A 19,761-nucleotide genomic window follows, 5' to 3' on the forward strand; every position below is an offset into this window, starting at 1 on the left:
GCCTGACCAAAAATGTGCAAAATGCCAGGCCCACCTATTTCCCACGCACACTCTGATGCACGTGCTACGTGCCATTACGGATCGCTATTGCCGCCTAAGAACAAAGAAAAATAAGCATGCATTCACATCAGGATATCCAATCATTGCTATAAAGATCTTCCCTGGTCTGCTTTTGCTTATGCATTTTTGCCAAAGAAAATGGTAACACATGATGCTGAAAAGGGTATGTGGAATGAAAAGGACGGTAGATCCTATAAAATTTTGCATAAATTTGCCTAGAATTGTGACCTTAGTTTAGACTCATTTGCTTTCCAATTCAATACTAGCTATATAGGGAAAAAAAGTTGAAACACAATATGTTCAATTTTAGCCCAGATGATCAGTTGTAGCATATTTTGCCTACTCTTTTGCCTACTCTGGGAGATCAATTGAACTGATATGTATCACAGATAAACATCAGAGCATCTCTAATATTCTTGTCTGATATGCTTTAATTTTCCTAAGAACAATACATGACTTCACCAGGTTTTTCAAATTGTAGCCTGGATAGTCAACATGTACCATAGATAAAACTCAAATTTCCCCTGTTTTTTTGCTACCAGCATGGTGCAGATATCACATGACCTTTCCTACAATTTGAAGTACAAAATAGGAAAAATAAAAGATGAACACATACTATCACTACAATCTCTTCAGATGATAGAGTTCTCTAGAATTGCTTTCTCACACATGTAACTCTTCATTACATATGACTTCATTGGGGAAGAAAAGGATAAACAGATTAAGTTATGCATTCTACCGATCCATTTAGAGGGTGTTTGACAGAGCTTTAGATCTAGGATCCACATTGGATCTAGGTGAAGCCCTGCCAAATGGAGTAGCTCCACATTTTCTTAGAGCAATCAGATCTGTGGAGTTGATCTCCTCACAGTACAAATTTGAAAGTAGGTAAAAGGATGCTCCTCAAAATCTTGATCCATGGAGTTGGGGGGAATTACCCCCTAGATCGTTCACATGCTGTCCAGCCGCTAGCCGCCGCTATTACGTACAAGAGAAATGTGCTCTCAATGTCGCAACTCTTAGAATTGTATATAAAGCGCAAACGTGCCAGTATACAGAGCATATACAAAATGAGTAAAAGACAATGAATGAAGGAAACATTGTTCTTTATTAATTCTTTTCAGAATTACAAAGTACAAGTTTCCACATTTTACATAAAACTGTGACATATAGCCTCTAACTACTAGACATTCGGGAATTGTATGATTCTTGGTTCCCGTGGCTTCATGAAGCCTCTGGTTAATTATGTCTGCAGTAGACCACCTTATCTTGATGGTCGTCATCTTCGATGGTCTCCAAGCATGCACAAGCTGTAAAAGAGAACACAAACATAATGGTTATATGCCAAAACCTCGTTAGTTTTTTATGAATGTGTGTAACGACATTCTCAATTCTGACAATCCTTCTTCTTCCCTAAAGGACTACATGAAGCTTTGGATTTACCAGGGCTTGCACGTAAAAGACCTAGACAACTTGTTTGGCGAGTACAAATGGTTTATCTTTGTATGTGGCATATTCGAGGTCGACAATAGTCATTCCGTACTTGTCTACCTTAACACTTGAGAGTGTGACCCAATGACACCGAAATAGGGGAATCTTAAAACGTACATAGTCGAGTTCCTAAATCTCCTCTATGTACCCATAGTACGCACAGACCTCACGTTTGTCCTGGAAAGCATCTATGTGCACACCGCTGTTCTGTATCGTGCTCTTACTATCCCGTGCTCTGGTATAAAAGGTGTACCCATTTATGTCGTATGCTTCAAATGTCACGATTGTGTGACTTGGACATCTCGCCAACCAGCCAATATTGTCCTCTATTAAACTATTATTACTAACTCGCGCTACCAACTAGTTGTTGAAGCTGTGGTTGTGCTATTTTGTGATCCAAGCCTCTGTACGACTTGGATTCTCTCTGAGTAGCATGTCCTTATACATGTTGATATATGGGGATACTTCAGTCATATGTTGCAAGACCGTGAAATGGGCTTTAGATAACATGGCAAAGTCAGCAATGATTGATTTTCTACCTATGGTCCCCTTCCCATCCAACCTCCCCTCATGGCGAGACATAGGCACACCTATTGGTTTGAGCTGCTCCATGTAATCGATGCAGAACTCGACTACCTATTCGGTTGTGTAACCTTGGATGATGCTGCCCTCCGGACGAAATTGATTCCAAACATACTTCTTGAGAATTCCCATGTACCTCTCAAACGGGTACATCTGACGTATTAATACTGGGCTGCATATCTTTATCTCTCTCACGAGGTGAACGATAATATGTACCATGATATCAAAAAATGACAAAGGAAAGTACATCTCAAGATGACATAGTGTTTTCACCACATTAGCCTGTAAAACATCAAGTACTTCGGGATCGATGACCTTCTGGGAAATTATGTTAAAGAAGTAACACAGCTTGGTGATTGTATCTCGAAGATAGATCGGCTGGATATTTTGGATTGCAATAGGAAGCATCTGTGTCATCAACACATGGCAATCATGGGACTTCATGCCAACAAAAATAGAACATGAAACAGAAAAACTCGATGATGAATTGATACACTGAGACTAGGCAATTTACGGAGTATAATAGTTTAGACTTGTGATTCTCTAGTTGTTTGATATTTGTTGTAGCCCGTAAACATGCCCAAGAGCAAGAAGCAGTAGCTCGTAAGTGTTCCTAGAAGGAGAAGGACGAAAGGCTGACCAGTCAGTATGCTGTGGATGAGCACAAGAGGGTGGCCTATCAATGCGCTATGGAGGAGGCCGAAAGCTCAAACTGTAGTGGCATTCATGTGTCCGACTTTGACGCATTTGACACGTCAGCGAGCCTGGATCATATGCAACGCTGTGATCAATCAGACGTGGCCGAGTCCTCCGCTCCACCATTATTGGCCCTCGACGTCCTTGGACGAACACACGCCATCAGCCATCCATGCGGAGACGTAGTCCTCATCGCGGGAGAGGTAGAGGGATATTAGACTGGCTCAACTTGACTGACTTTTCGGGGGTGACCTTCAAGAACTATTATATATATATGTGTGTTTATCGATGCCCAGCACTTTCATTGTATGACATGAATTACTATGTGTTAATGAAGGTATATTTATTATCAATTTATATTAAATATATATCTCATTGTATGTATGTATTGAGAGGGAGAAAGATGGAGAGATCGAGGAGAGGGAGGGAGAACAGAGAGGAGAGGGGAGTGAACCCGGAGAAGCAAAACACTACTGGAAAGGCTTCAGCCAGCATTGTATCTTTCATTGTCGGTCCTCCATGCCGATAGTGATAGTCTCCGACTATCAATGCCCGTTATCCACTGTCGGCTTCAAAACTAGCAGTAAATAGGGTTTTAGAGCCGACAATGATAAGGGGTTATGCAATAGTATCGGTGAGCCCAAACACCATCATCCCCAGCGTCCAGACCTTGCTTTGGAGGTGCAGTTTGAAGTCCGCAATGACGTCAAGATAGTGCCTAGCTTCCTCAAATGCTTTCCCAATGTCGAGATGCTTCATCACTTCATGTCTATGTAAACCTTCTCAATCCCCTCTTGTTCCATTCAGCATTTCGTATCACCATGTCACTGTTAGCTTACTAGCATGATCCGATAAGTTGTTTTTGTATGACTCACCGCCATAGCTAGCTGGACCTATTGAATGTGTCCAGTCGCATGTGAAGAAGTTTGTTTTCCAAGAGTTTTGTGGGAAGAGAAGTGATCTAGCGTTCCTCAAGTTCATTGCCGAGAGAGCGCAGGTCCTGGAGAATATGGTGGTTATGGTGGCCTTGAAATGTTACTCTTCCGTGGATTATGTGAATGCCATTGAAGCCTCTGACTTCGGCAAAATGGGCCAGTGAAAACTGTAAGCTGATTGTCTTCAAGAGTCCAGTTTCTGATGGGGGATCTCCTGCTTGGCATTTCTGCATAGCATCTGGTTCTTCATGGAGCCTTGCCTGTTGTTGTGGGTTCGAACCTGGCGTTTGCATGCAGGGCGCTGTCCAAGCGTCTGTCTCTGTCCCTGGGGAGCATCACTCACCCACCGAGGCGTCCTCAGCCCTCTGAAGTTGAGGGTGTAGGCCTCGTTCGTGAAAAAAAATCTGGTTCTTCATGGAGTGTTTTGACGTTGTGATCTCTGGCGCTGAACTTAACCGAGATGCTTATGTGCTTTATCATTCTAGCACTCTTTGAGGTAGCAGTCATCTATATGCAAGCTAAGCTACTGTTTGTGTATGTGCATCAGCTTTTTAAGATGGAGGAGGTTTCTAATAGCATGGATAGTTGTAAGTGTCAAAGTTAATTTGTAACACTATTCATCTTCAAAAGCCTACTGTTGCTCGGACTATATGTTTTTGGGAGGCATTATCTTCTATCTGCATTTCTTGTGATTTCTTTAGAAGCTAAAACATTGTATTATCCCATTGGAGTGTTTATTCAGAATCAGCATAATTTATTTATTTTGCATCCTGATTCCTGATTGATTCTTCCGTGCTATCTATGTATGGTTTTCCTGATTTATTTGTCAACAAATATGTTATATTGTGCAGCTACTGAAGCTAAATTGCATTACGTTATGTGGGTGCTACTCGTTATTTTTTGTTTATAGTAGCTTCAACTGCAGGGCATATGTGGAAATGCTTGAGCAACTCGCATTACGTTGCTAGGTAAACTCCCGTTTAGATAGGTTTTTTTTCTTCAGTTTTTCTTGAAAAAAATCAGAAGCTATCTAAACAGTTGATTTCTAATCTCGGTTTTTGTGGCTTTTGGCTAGTTGAAGAAGCGACTATAGTTGAAATAAACTAAAAGCTGAGAAGTCTGTTTTGAATGACTTTTTTGGTTTTTAGTGTGCTGAAAAGCTAAAAGTTTATTATAAAACCAACAACCAAATTTTAACAGCCACAGCCGCTTCCTCAGCTAGCCAGAAACTTCGAAATCACAACCTATCTAAATGGACCCTAAGTATCTTTTGAAGTTTTGCTTCGAGTATATTTAGTGTCCAGTCATATATACTGAGCAGTGCGTCTTAGATAATAGTAGATGCTTGTTCTCAAAATTGGATTGGATCAAATTTCTGTTACTTTCCCGTCCCACGATTTAGTTTATGTATGTTTGGCCTCGGTTGTTCCTTAAATTAACATAACATTCCATAGCATGAATGATTCATGTGACATTTAGTGATTTGTCTGTGATGGTTACAGATGTGAACTGAAAATATGTTCATGATGCAAACCAGTGCATAATCGCTAGAAGTGAATGCGAAGCCATAAATTGCATTGCTTTGTTCAGTGCTTGTGACATCTCTTACCCCTAGTTTGGATATAATCTTTTTTTTAGTTTTTTCCTAAAAAAACAGAAGCTATCTAGGCTGGCTTTTGGCCCTGGCTTCTGGTGGTTTTTTACTAGATGAGGAAGCGGATGTGGCTAAAATGAACAAAAATGTGAGAATTAGGTTCTGGCTAACTTTTCTGGCTTTTGGGTGTGCTGAGAAGCTAAAATTTATTATAAAAACCAATAACAAAAATTTCAACAGTCACAACCGCTTCCTCAGCTAGCCAGAAGCTCCAAAGCAACAGCCTATCCAAACGGACCCTTAGTAGCGATCACACCGATAAATTGTTATTTAGCGATTTTGAAGGCAATGATTATCATGGTTGTTGCTAATGCATGTGAATGTGTTACATTGACTGTTTGGCATGACCAAAGCTCCAATAATATACATGTATTGAGATTGTTGTGCCAATACGATGAGCGTAAAATACTTTCATGTGCTTAGTGATATCTGGTCTAAGAATATCTTGTTGAGTGTTGACCATGAATCAACCTTTGGCCTAACAATTGCCAAGTGTTCCTAGATTGTAGCTTTGAGTAGAAAATTTACATTCATTATCATCGAAAATTTCTAGAACCTTGACTTAATAGAATGTCCAACTGCAATGCTCAAAAATCTTATTGGTACTTCATATCTTGTTTCATTCACAATGATAGGCTCGATATCAGGTTAAGCATGCAGTTCCCCCCCGGGGGGGGGGGTACTATTCCTGTCGCAGATCACATGAGGGTAATAACCGTTTCACTCACTACCCGTCAAATACTACATGCTCGGTTCGAATTATGTGCCTCCTTCAAGAGTTTAATACCCAGAGGCAGCACTTTCTTTAACCTCTATGTGTTTTAATAGCATATCTTTGTATCACATTTTTTTTGGAGTTGGTATTCAAATGATGTCCGATGCTTGCACTCGCAGCGGATAGCTGCCTTCTCTTTCAGTGTAGAAATGGCAGCTTTCTAATGAGATCTTGTTCAATCAGAAATTTAGGATTTAACTTCATCTATGAAACTTCAATGGTCAACTAGAAATTTTGGGAATTTTTACCTAATTCTAAATTTTCAATCAGAATTGTAACTATTCGTTGGATGATGTTTAAAATTTTAACCAGATGATCATTGGCCATAGTTTCAACCATGAAAATCATCTTTTTCAGTCATATTTTCTCATGGTATCCAACAACGGTAAGGCGTGATGGCATCCGCTCATGTACATGATGGAATGTGCTTGAGTGCTGCCGTTGAGAGGAAAAACTATATACCGTGCGTGTGGTATACGAAAAGTGACACGTGAAGCACTTCATCTTTAACCTCGAGCCATCCTGAGTGGTTAGGGTTAGGGATTATTAGGGTTTGGGGGTTGGAAGCTTCAAGGATTAGAGGGAATCCATGGACAGCAGTTGGACTGGCGGTGGCACCGCTTAAGCTACGGGAGGCAAGAGGGTAGTGAGAGAGGCTGGCGATAGTGGATTCGGCGGTGGTAGCTATGGGAGACAGAGGATGAGGGTGGGAGGAGGGTGTGGATGGCACGAGAGAGGAGAAAAAAAAGGGGTGGTACGCTGGTTTGACAAAGAAGGAGCAACAGTACTTCAATTGTGCACGGTGCTTTGGAATTACCGCGCGTGCATTGTTGATTTCCTCCCTCAGTTGAGCTTGCATCAGTCAACATCTCAACCCAATCCGCGAGGAAACTCCCACTCTGTGATGATTTGTCTGTTGAGACTAAACGCACATAGGAATGACAAAATGCGTTTGATTCAGGTATGGGTAGAGCGATTTTTGAAATGGACGCAATCATGCTGAAATAAGCTTTACAGAGCTTTAATTATGATCATTCAAGTCTTGGTGTTATGTTTAGAGAGTAGAAATTTCTTCTTGTTTGTACTTTCGTTGGCACTAGGGTGCCTCATTGTCTGCACAATTGTAATAGGTATAGGCCTAGTAACTGGGTGGGTCGGGACCAGATGCAATAAGAATACATCTGACTCGAAACCCGAGTGAAAAAATCCGACTACCCCAAAACGCCTAACAGTTAAAAAATCACCCTAGCCTCGAACCTGCTGAGGACCCGAAACCCGATAGGGACCCTATAGGTGGGAGCTGCTAGCGGCAGTGGGCGTGGGCGATGGGAGTAGTGGCGTTGCGCGCATACAACGGCAGGCACGACAACTACTGCGAGCAGGCACGCCACATGCAGGGGTGTGAAGATGGGCTGAGCTAGGCTATTTGGGCATCCATGGATGCTCGTAGGCAAATACATGGCCCCACCCTTAACTCGAACCAAAATTGGAACCCTAACCTAGGACCCCTGCGGGGCAAAATTTGCCCTCCACCCGTCCCGTTGCTAGCCCTAATAGGGTAGCACATCAGTTGGCATCTGTGGGTTTAAACATTCATAAAAAATTCTATTGATTAATTAAGTACATAACAAGTTATCTACTGTTTAGCCATGTTTAGAGAATTATTAGTAGGGCTAGCCCCTTTGCTCGAGCTCCGTCTCTGCCCATGACCTCTCTGCTCAAAGAATTTGGTAGTTAGAAGGGTATTACTGTTATTTTCCTATCACTATGAATTCTCAAATTTAGATCATTAACATTTTGTGCAAATTTAAATGACGCGCGATGGGAAACAAACCAGCGGCGTGCAGATCCACTTGAGATGACTTTTATGCCATTTTTAAAATTTGGATTTTTATTCCCTATAATATGCAACAATTTTACGATCCCAAAGCTTAAAAGACTCATAAAATATAACACCGCCGCACCCAAGCCCTAACAGGTAACGACTTGTTTCGTCTTCCCCTTGCCCCGACGGCCGCCGAACAGGCACGCACGGACGTACCCGCGGGCGTCTCCTTCCGCTGAAGCCATCCAAACCACGCGCCGCACCTCGTTTTCCTCCGTCTTCGATCTCCATCTCGTCGTGTTCGTCCTCCTCTGCTCTACTGGACTGCCGTGGAGTGGAGGTCCATCCCGTCTTGGGTTCGATTTCTTGGTAAGGAAGCTCTAGCTTTCATGGACGGATTGTTCTTTATGAGATTTTTTCGGTGGGACCTTTTCTTTTCTTTTTCCTTACTGTGAGCAATCGAATATAGATTTTTCTTGCTGGGATGGATGGATACCCGCGGCGATCATCCAATTCGTTGCGTATTCGTTTGGCGTGCTGTTTATTTTTAAATTCTCGCCTCCAAGTTTAGTCCGCCCCTGTCCCAGGAACATGATTTGTGTTACCGATGCAGACGAGTTTTCAATTCAAGTTTACTTTTAGATGAAATTTGGCTAAGTATCGTGCTAAATTAATTTATTATCTGTAGGGAAAGACATGTAGAAAAGTTTATGGAATTTTACACATGCTTATTTGATTGCCACCTTAATTTGTTACAGAGGTATCAAAGTAGAGAAGTTTGGGCCTTGGCTAAGCTCGCAATGAGAATCTTTGAGCAGCTGGGTAGCAGGGGGGATGACATGCATCTAGATAAGGTTCTTTACCCTTGCCTTCCTGAATTCTACTTGGCGTGCTTCCTTGATCAGTGTAGTTTCTTCACGTCCATTGAAATTAGTAACTTGTATTAATAATTATGTAGGGAGAAGAAAATGCAGAGGACACACCTGATACTCAACGTCTGAAACTCGAAATAAGCGACTCTTTTCTGAGTTCCATTAGTCTCATGCTGGCATGGGACAGGAACGGTTCTTCTGTTCAAAGCAAATATAATGATAGGAACAAATATGAGGAGCTCAAAACTGCACAAAATCAGCTTATTAGTGTGAAGAAAGGCAAGAGAATGCCGACAGTGTTGCCTCTTCGGACACTTACCATTGGCCACCAGAAGGTATATCTTCATGATATTTCCTGTTTTTCCTTAATTTTTAACACGATAAATCTCAGTGTAAAAATATGATTTTCCATGTTTTCAACATATGTAGTTCATTAGTATGGGTGAATGCAACATATTCGCTAAGTTCTGCTACCTGACAAAGAATGTTGTGTGCCAAATGTGCTACGAAAAGCTCTCTAGGAAGGTTGATATCCTGTTTTCGGACATCACATCTATCCTTGTGTGTTTTGACCGGAGAGAATTTGATACCTTGAGAATAGAGGTGTGGATTTTTCTTCCATAAAAATTTAATATTGCTCCTGTTTCTTACATTAGTGTCAATACAGGAAGAACATAATGAGTATTATGCAGGCGAAATCTTCATTCAAATCTTTCTCTGCTGATAAGCCACGTCCTGGAAAGTTTCCTGACTGGGAAGTTGACAATTCTGAAGAAGACGGCTGTTTTCCTGAATCAAAGTAACCACTTAGTTTACCTATATTAAATGTTTATTTGAGGCAACATAGATACTATTACATATTCCTTTCTGCTAACAAGCAGAGTACATGGATTCATGTTACAAATGCTATTACTCATCCATTTCTCATTCATGGCTCTATTGTTTTTTCCCGAATTATATTTCAGATTTGTCTTCCTCGAAATTGAGAAGGGGGTGCTTGAAAAGGGCTTTGCAAAGCTGATGTATAGTTATCCCAGATTAGAACGTATTGTAAAATTTGCAAGAGGAGACTCTGGTGATCAACACATGTACCAAGGCTGTGTGCATGCTAGCGCACAGCAAACCAATACGTTTGCGCTTCACCCGTTGCCATCCGAAAATGTTTTCCCCTACATTGGATGGTGAATGCAAAATATGCTTACCAACTTGTGTATGACAGATTTGTCAGTACTCAATATTCTGATTAGGACATCATTTTGCCCCTTTTACTCTTGAATTACTCTTGAATTTGGTGATATTTGCAGGAATTCAGTAGTTTGGTGAGTACGAATGGTACGATGAGATGATAATGCTTGCGAGCACGTAGATAAGATGATAAAGCTTTTGGAGTATGTGAAATAGAATTTTTGGAGGCGTAGGCACCTTCAATTTTGGTATTCAATTCTCACGCTGTTCTGGTTAACAGTTCACAACCGGGATACTAAATTAGACTTAACTATAATTGAATTGACCAGTAATGGCACAAAAAAGAACTCATTTGTGAATATGACACTTCAAATCTTCGGCAGAGTTATTCGCTATACTTGTCCACAAAAATATTTGAATCGTTCTAGGTGACTGTAAAGAATGTTATATCGGTGCCGGTACATGCCACGAGCCATTTCATTGTTGTTAAACCAATTTGATGTTCTAGTATTTTCTCATAGGGTAATTATAAATTTTAACCCACCTGACCTTTTATGTTTGGTGATAAGAGCACGCGTCACAGCGATGAATTGTCTGTAAGAACAAGGGTATGGAAGAAAATGCTATTGAGTTCCTTCCCATAAAGATGGAATTATTTTGCAGGGCAGCAAGTAAAATGCACATGAATGGTCACTTTTTAGCTCGCAAAGTCTGCCTGCATGTTGCTAATGGAAGCTCCAGTAATGTTTGCAGATCCCAGTTAGCCCTCAAGGTGCATGTCTTCTGGGCATCAATTGCTATGTCTGGTTGGTTCTTTAATTTGTTTAGACGTATGTTATGTGCTGTGCAATGTACTGACAATATATGAATTTCGCTGTCTGCTGCTTCCTCTGCATGTGTATTATTAAGTCACGCCCTCGGTTCCTTGTGCTGTCTCTAAATTGGATTTGGAAAGGAACCTCACCGTTTCATGAACCTTGGATGTGAACTGAGCTGGATGAGTACGACGTGGATGACCAGCTCATCACAACAGTGAGGAAGCTCCGGTCTGGGTTTTGTCTGGCCAGACTATACCGGACCTAGCCGACCAAACAAACGCAAAGTGACTGGGGTAGTTTTGTCCTTTCACTTGAAGTTTCATTTTTTTCGTTTTAGAAATAAATAAATAAATAATTGCGTATTTGCCGCTGGTTCAACCTCCAATCTGAGATATACAACTAAAAAAACAGAAAAAGGCTTCAATACACTAGGGGTTTTGGTTCCTAACGTTTTGGCCTCTTCGATAGCAAATCATCAACCGCGACGGGAAGGGCTGCAAATCATGATAGCATATTTAAGAATTGTGAAATACCTTTTCCTATTCGCGAAAGTAGGTTTTCCATTATCGTGTTGTAGTAATTAATACAGATTGCGAAATGTCTATGAATGTGAAAGCTGGAAAAGCTTAGCTCTTTTTCATAAAGTTGAAATAACTGCTGTCCTGTTTTTGGGGCCTTTGGATAGGTTTTTTTCTAGATTTTTTCCTGAAAAAAGCTATAAGTTATCTAAGGGCTTGGCTTTTGATCCCAGCTTTTGATGACTTTTGGCTGGCTAAGAAAATATCTGTGTTTAAAATAAACTAGAAGCTTAGAAACAGACTAGGAGGAGCTTTTATGTGTTTTGGTATACTGAGAAACTAAAATTTTATTGAAAAACTAATAACCAAAATTCAACAGCTACAACTGCTTCCTCAGTAAACCAGAAGCTCTAAAGCCACGTCCTATACAAACGGGGCCTCAGTGCAGGAAGCAAAATTGACCCACATGGTCATTTGCTGGCTTACAAATTCTACATATTGCCAATTGAACCTTCGGCCTTGCTTGCAAGAGTTAGCGCTCAATTCATGTCTTTAAAACCCCTGTGATGTATCCAGGAACTCCTAGATTATGCCGGTCGCGATGCGCAACTGAGATTGAGAGACATCAGGAATGCTGTCATGACAGGCACACGCTGAAGCGTAAGTACTGGAACAACACTGGTTCAATTCCATAAAGGAAAACAAAACTTTTGATATGAGATATTGATCGTAACCTTCTTTCACAAGGCGTGCATTTTTCCATCTCTTTGTCTGTCATTACTACTAAGATTATCATGGCATTCTAATGTGTAATTGCCTGCTGCACCACTTAATTGATCTCAGTTGCACACACAAAGACAGTCGTGCCAATGTTTTTACTTCACACCATACACATGACTTGGTGTTGCAGTGCGCATGATGCTGGTGATCTGGCTGCACCATCTTGGCGAAGTGCAAAGAAAGGCGTGGAGTGTCAACTCAGATGGAGCTACATGCGAGTAAGTGCAGTAAGATGATGAGATGCGCCGCATGCTAGCAAAGATGCATGGCTTGCTGAGGAGGATACTAAAAACAAATTGATTGTTTTGGTGTTGGTAGCTACGATTCTGGTTGCTTCTGGAAGATTTGGGGACTGAATGCTTGGTAATAGTCCTTTTTGTATGATGGCAGTGCACTTGTGGGCAGTAAAGGTTAGTATTACATGTTAGCTGCCGAATCAATCATGCACGTCATAGATTTCCTCCCTATATCATGTAGAAATTTCTAGTACATTGCTATTGAACTTTGTAACTGGCAATTTAAGGTTGCTATTATCAATTGGTTGTATTGTTGATGCACCTTGTTGTCCTATATTGGACACAGTGAGGCATGGAGTCCTCGATCGACAAAGTTCTTTCATGCAGCGTTTTGCTGAATTCAGATCGCATGTTAATGTAGTCATATTGGCAGTGGCGGCTCATAATTTTTAACTTGGAAGTACGTATCCATAGCTACCACCCTTCATCCCACAGTTGACAGGTTGAGTACAATACAAGCTAGGTCATCAAGATGTGGGTTGCACGCAGTCGTCACTCGTGCCTCGAGAGTGCTTGGTGTGCTATGCGTGGCCGTGTGGGTTGTGAGGTGTGGTTGCGTCAACATCCGTTAGGTTAGGTTATAACGAGATGAGTTTGACCATCGTGGACCATGATCACTAGACACACCTACAAAACATAACATATAGGAAAAAGTTGTAGAAAATTTTGGATATACATCTATACTCCCATGTCATAATCTAGGCCCGCCCCTGCATGTTAGCCAGATATCAGATCGACTTAGTTCTATCATGCAAATTAAAGGTTGCGTTCTCCTGAGGTCAGATCGCAGGTTAATGTCCTAATTGCCCCATCTGGATGATGAAACAGCCAAGATGGATTCAGATCCTCTCTCCTCCCGCTGTCTGCAGCTTCCTGTGCTCTTCATTGAGTTCTTCACTTGGGTGAGTTGAACTGGATGAGGACTGGAAATCTAGAACTCCCACAACAGGTAGGGGTAGTTTGGTCCTGTTCGTTGTTTAATTTTTAGAAGCTGCGGTTTCGTGTATAGAAAAACTGAAAAAGGCCTGAATACACCAGCTTTTGCAAATCCCAACTTTCTTTTGGTCTCGTGTTTAATCATGAACTGTAATGCGAAGGGCGGCAAAATACTAAAGTGGATTGAAAGAGGCCCTCGGGTTAATGTACGACTTTCTCATTTTCTCTCACTCTGTTGCAATGCAAGCTCAAATGATCAACTTTAAAAAATGTTGCAATGCAATCTATTCGCGACTGAGTACTAGACTAGTGCACACAATCTCAAAATCGATGTATATACAGCCATCATGAACAGAATCATCTTTCCATTTTTCTCTACTACTAGTCTAATCACATGCAGACTTTTTTCGATTAATAAATGGCATAGTACTTCAAACTGAATAGAATTCATAATGGCACGATACCCCTTCTTTCTATTCTTCATGATTGAAGATTTGCCCTGATCGTGTTCTAGAAATCGGTACAGATTGCAGCAAGGCTAGAGAGGCAAAAGCTGACAAAACGTAGCTCTTTTTCATAAAGGTTGAATAATTGTTGTGTCCCATTTTTCAGAGGAAGCAAAATGCATCCACATGGTCACTTGTTGGCTTACAAATTCAACATGTATATACTTGTGAGCCAATTGAACCTTCAATCTAGTTTTCAAGAGTGAGCCATCAATACTTGTCTTCAAATACCTGTGATCTTGCCTGCCTGTCGTGATGTCCATCTGGGATTGGGATGCATCAGGAATGATTTCACCACGCTCACTCGCTGAAACGTAAGTACTGAAACTACACCGGTTCACTTCCTTACTGAGAAAAATGAGTTTACCATGTTGTAATGAGTAGTTTCGTGTTAGCTACTAACTGATCTTTGTAAAGTGATGCCATTTGCTGCTGTATGCTCTATAACACCATGTTGCTGATTGCTTCCCTGTTGCAGACAATCATCCACTGCTACAGAAAGGGTTATCAGTGTTGGCTCAAAAATACTATTAGTGGTGGTTTGTGAACCGGCATTGACTATCAGTGTCGGTTTATAAACCGACACTAATAATGAGTATCAGTGTCGATATCAGTGTCGGCTTTTTATCATGAGCCAACACTGATATCCCCTCTGCCCTGTACAAAATCTAGTTGTTGCCAACAACATCACAAATAATGTCACATACAACACATACAACAAGATAAACATGCATTCAAGTTTCACATGTACAAATAATCATCTCAACTTATATAATCTCATATACATACATAATTCATTCACATCGTATCTCATTCATGCATACATGACCATGTTGTTTCATATGTCATTGACTAGAGTTCATAACTAAGATAAGTTTACAACAAAAGTTCATAATTAACACAAATATGCAATAAATGGGTAAGAAGCGATATCATTCAATTCTTCTTATTAACCAAAGACTCTGAACCACTTTTTTCCCTTAAGAGGAATCAGGTAACGAACTCCACAAGCTAGGTGAAGCGACAGCGTCCGAACAATACTATTTGAAAACATGGTACCACCCGGACTCTTGAATGACTTCATCATTGATAAATCCGCAGAGTTGTTCCTGAAGTGCATTGATTCTCTACGACACGAGGATACCTGTTTCTAGCTCGAGGTCCTGTAATTATCAGAATTGAAAAAAAATCAATCTATTTGAATACGAGTAGGAACTGAAAATTAATCATCGATATGTATATCACTTACCTCAACATTGGTAATGATACTATCATTGTTTTTGGTGAATCCATGTATGAAGTCACATATATAATAGCCACATAAATTGTTGCCATCGGTCTAAATCCTATAAGGAAAGTTGGTTACGACTTTCCATTCCTTTTGGAACGGAAAGTGACGTCCTTTCCTCTTGACATAGGGCACATACACCCTGTACGTGTGTGATTATTGACTGTAACTAGACTTAGATTCAATCAATTCAATGTTTACTAAAACATTAATGAAATGATTACTTTACCTTTGTAGCAAGTTTATGACGGATTGGTATTCAGTTATTGGATTTCTTTTCGCGTCGAGGATAATGATACTTCTATAGTCAGTCTAGAGGACAAAGAGGGCCCAGTAAAAACTGCATATATGTCACCGTAGGTAATTAGTCCTAAGTCCTAACATCGTGATAATAAAAAAGAGTAGAATCAACATGGAGAGAAACACGTACCCAAAGTTGTGAGGTAAAATTATATATCTCTTTAATTGGTATGTTTGAATAAAATCAAGTGTATAGTCCTTGATTGCTTGTGACTGGGTGGTGACCATTGTTTGGTATATTTTCATTGGGTCGAGGAATCCTACTTCAGTGATGCCCTTTTGACCGCATGTATGTATCTCCATTCTATATACACAAGAAGTTAAGATATTTAGTCTAATGGTATAAGAATATATACTGTGAATTATACATATAAGAAACTTACAGAGTCCACAAACTTATGAGTTGAACGCCGAGGGCATCTTTCTGGTATAGTTGATACATTCCATCAAAATGAATCTATACTTCATCGGCCCCGTGGAGGAAATCACAATGATTGTATTTGAATGTGCACATTTCTCTACCGGCCTTCGACTGTTTCATGTACCACGAATGGAATCTCTGCATTTGGGTTGTTAGCTTCGAGAGAGCTTTGAGCAGTTATTCACCAAGCTTAAATTTCCATTTAATTGTTGCCTTTTCAACCTTGGACTCATCATGAAGTGCTTTATTTTGTCATTCCGGCCTCAATTACAAGGTTTCTTTCTGATTCTTCTTATTGTTCTAGCACTCTTTGTTTTTTTACCTTCTCGCATGATACCTTCCTCAACTATTTTTTATCCATGATGCGCGTATAGTTAGATTTTAGCAGTGCGTCCACAGATCTGGCCAAATTCCTAAGAAACTTGGTTGTCATTGCTGGATCGATAGCACTCTTCTCTAGCTCAGTACATTTGCAGTGTGTAGTGACATTTGCGTTCACTTCCCTTCTGATTTCCTCATCAGTTTTATCATAAGGCAGAGGAGACGTCGACTTCTTAGATGATGCCTGCCACTTCTTAGCTGCTGCTCACTGCTGTGACAGAGTTAATTTTTGAGATGATATCGACTTCTGAGATTGTGCAGGTGCTACCGGCTTCTGAAGCGGGATAGGCGGTGGCAGCGAAGGGGTTGGAGATCTTGTTGGGGGTTGTGGAGGCGATGAAGAAGGTGGAGATCTTTTGGGTGGCTATGGAGGTGATGACGGAGGAGGTGGAGATCTTCTGGGTGGCTGTGGAGGTGATGACGGAGGAGGTGGAGATCTTCTGGATGGATGTGGAGGTGACGATAGAGAAGACGGAGATCTTCTGGGTGGGTCTGATGACTCCGAACTAGATCCAGATTTGTCTGTGTCTTCACCAAACAATATGTCGCGCTTGCGCCACAGAACGTAATGGCCTATGATTTTTAAGAGCCTCATTTCCCCCGTCTCTCCAGGGTAATCTAGCTTACTTTTATGGTATGCAAGTATTAGTCTATCCACGTGTACCCTGATGTATCTCTATGGTATCGGATGACCGATAAAGAGAGTCCCTTCCACCCATTGCTCAGCTAGACCCCTAGCCATCATGGTGGGAACACCTAAGGTGGGCACAACAAGCTTGCATGGTGTGCTTTATGTGATGTCATCCACGGGGTGACGGATTAAGGCTTCCCCTAGAAGCCCTATGGATGCGCAACTGCTCTGGGGACCCACAGGGCTCGTCATCAAAGTATTATCTGCAATGACTAACTACTCCCGCATGGTTTGCTGCATAGCTGCTGATATTTTGGTGTCTATCATCCATCTCTCCTCAGCAAGTTCTTCTTTTAGAATGGCCATTATTTTTGACAAATTTTCTTTTCTTCATTTCTTGTAAGTGTCGGCATTTTGCTCAAATCCGACCTTCTAAGGCCTCAAACCCTTGCCTCAAATGCAACCAGTATGCTCCTTATTTCCCAGTGCCAAGGTTAGCTCATATATCTCCCTATCTGCCTAGAAAGAGCCCTGGGAACACTGGATATGGGCATCTCTAATCTTTTGCGTGACTTCTAGTTCGTGTTCGCTTTTGAAGCATAAGCTTCCATCAGCCGTAAGAGTCAGCCCTCTCCCATACAAGTACTTCTTCACTCGTGGAATCTACTCAGCCGTCACAGGTGTGACACCGCTTTTAGTTACGTCTTCTTCCATCTTTTCCCACTCATCAAGTTTCCTAACGTACCCACGTGAGCCGGTTCTGTGGGGGTATAAGTTCTTCTTGGAGTTGGACTTGTTCGCTTCACTTATCTTTTTTGCTTCCTCTGAAATCCTGTACTTCAAGAAATCATTCCAAAAATATTATACCGTCCGATAATCATCCCCATTCGGTGTTCAACCCTTCAAGTGATAATCTGTCTACAATTTACCCTTAAAATTCTTAAAAATTCTGCCTATTATGACTATGGCCTGATGCTTCGCTATGACCATGTTGCATCCTTCAGGGTACTCAAACTTTTGCGATAACTTTCCCCACATAAAATCCTATATGCTATTAGGAACCGCCCACTTTTCACATTGTTTGCCCCTTCAAGTTTTATAAGTGATTGTGACGTGGTCCCTTATGAGATACTCACATACTGCCTTGAACGGCCCGAGTACATCTAAAGGTTTTATGGGCTCCTCAGCTGAATCAAACTCCATGATGACAAAACATCCCTTAGGCATCTTGCTGTGACCTCGGCCATACCTTGATTCTTCGGATGACTGACCCACTGGCATAGCATCAGTGGTTGGAGATGAGAGCGCATCATTAGTGGTCGAACCCTCTGGAGCATCAGCGTCAGGTTGATTTAAGTTGAGGTATGCAGTCGGGCTTCGCTCCGGAGCATCATCCGAGATTGGATCCTGGTCAGAGGAGGGGCCTTGTATCTGGGGCACGTCTGTGGGCGCCAACTTGATTTTGTACATGCCATTTTGACATAAAAATTCTATCATTCAAATTTCTTGCAGCATCGACATTAGCATATATGACATCTAGTGGATACATTAAGAAATAGCAACTAGATTAACATATATTATGCTTAAATGCATCAAATAGACATTTCAGTATACTACTTAAGATGCAAATAACCATTCCATTAAGCCAATATCTTTATAATGACAATGGCACTTCTTTCTTAGCTATGACACCCATCACATTGATATAATTCACGACAAAGCTTATAAAGGTGAACTTGGAGTATTAGAATGTGGAGACACCTGTACAAGGGGATATGCAATGGTTTACATTTTCTACGTGAAGAGTAAGATCTTAAATAATCTAGACGTACTTAAGAAAGTACCATAATACCCTCGAATATACAAAACATGTGGCAGTTGGAGAGGTAATCTCGTAAACTATAATATGGAATGGTTGAGTACGGCCTATAAAAAGAGCCTAACTGTAACGGACATGACATGTGACACTAATTTCAACAAAGGCTTCTCCACTTTGTGTATGTTTCACTCTAGCCTTTAGATATATTCCTCCAGGGTCCGAAGGCCCATTGCTCTATTAGCGATGCTAGTTCCCAACATAAAGTGAATGTAGCATTTGTGTGTCCTTGCCTATATACATTGTTTGCTTGCATGCATTGAAAGTAGTGTTTTGTGTTTAAAGTGAATGTATGATTTGTGTATTGTTCCCTATACTCTTGGATATGATGGTTTATGCATACCTGGGATATTTTTCTTCTATTTATTACATTTATGGTGTTTAAATTGCTAAGTTAATACATAGATTAGATTAATTCTTGTGTTTCAATTTTCTTGTTTAAATTTTATTTTGTGTTTAAATTTTGGCACCTATTTTCATCAATTACATGTTAAAATAAATATATCCTATATCCTTGGTTCCAGCTCACAAACATCTAAGATAAGAATTTGTCCCAGACAACTTCTCAACCAAATAAGATAACACACCATTATCACTTACGCTATAGCTTTAACGGGTCAAAAATTGTGTGAGATGAAGAGCCATGAGGTGTGAAGCCATATGTTTTTAGCAGTGATTCCTTTTTTCCACCCTCCCACATGCAGAAATAGATACTAGTACAATGCATATGCATTGCAACGGTATCCAAATGTTTCGCACGCATGTCCTACTATTATAATAGTGCTATTCTCAATTGTTCCACCATAAACATGATTAGAAACAAAATATTAAATTATTTTGTATTGAATATTCTACCATGAATACAAACAACAAACTGATGTAGCAAATGTGTTGCAATGGTTCCTAAATGTACATTTTATCTCATATAAATTGAA

General features: G+C 40.7%; 1 protein-coding gene across 1 annotated transcript; it reads left to right on the forward strand.

Annotated features, from left to right (window-relative positions):
• Positions 1-8,152: 8,152 nt before the first annotated feature.
• Positions 8,153-10,147, forward strand: LOC133883284 (uncharacterized). Its single transcript, XM_062322563.1, has 6 exons — positions 8,153-8,387; positions 8,777-8,872; positions 8,977-9,225; positions 9,320-9,493; positions 9,583-9,689; positions 9,856-10,147. The coding sequence occupies exons 2-6, from the start codon at positions 8,819-8,821 to the stop codon at positions 10,073-10,075; spliced, it is 804 nt and encodes a 267-aa protein (XP_062178547.1). The 5' UTR covers positions 8,153-8,387; positions 8,777-8,818; the 3' UTR covers positions 10,076-10,147.
• Positions 10,148-19,761: the final 9,614 nt, after the last annotated feature.

This window comes from Phragmites australis, chromosome 10 (assembly GCF_958298935.1).
Source record: "Phragmites australis chromosome 10, lpPhrAust1.1, whole genome shotgun sequence".
Lineage (NCBI taxonomy): Eukaryota > Viridiplantae > Streptophyta > Magnoliopsida > Poales > Poaceae > Phragmites > Phragmites australis.

Excerpts from the sequence above, each read along its gene's own strand:
- LOC133883284 (XM_062322563.1), top strand. The coding sequence starts at position 8,819 with ATGAGAATCTTTGAGCAGCTGGGTAGCAGGGGGGATGACATGCATCTA. Across the intron at positions 8,873-8,976 it reads ATGACATGCATCTAGATAAG|GGAGAAGAAAATGCAGAGGA; the intron begins GTTCTTTACCCT and ends ATAATTATGTAG. Across the intron at positions 9,226-9,319 it reads TTACCATTGGCCACCAGAAG|TTCATTAGTATGGGTGAATG; the intron begins GTATATCTTCAT and ends CAACATATGTAG.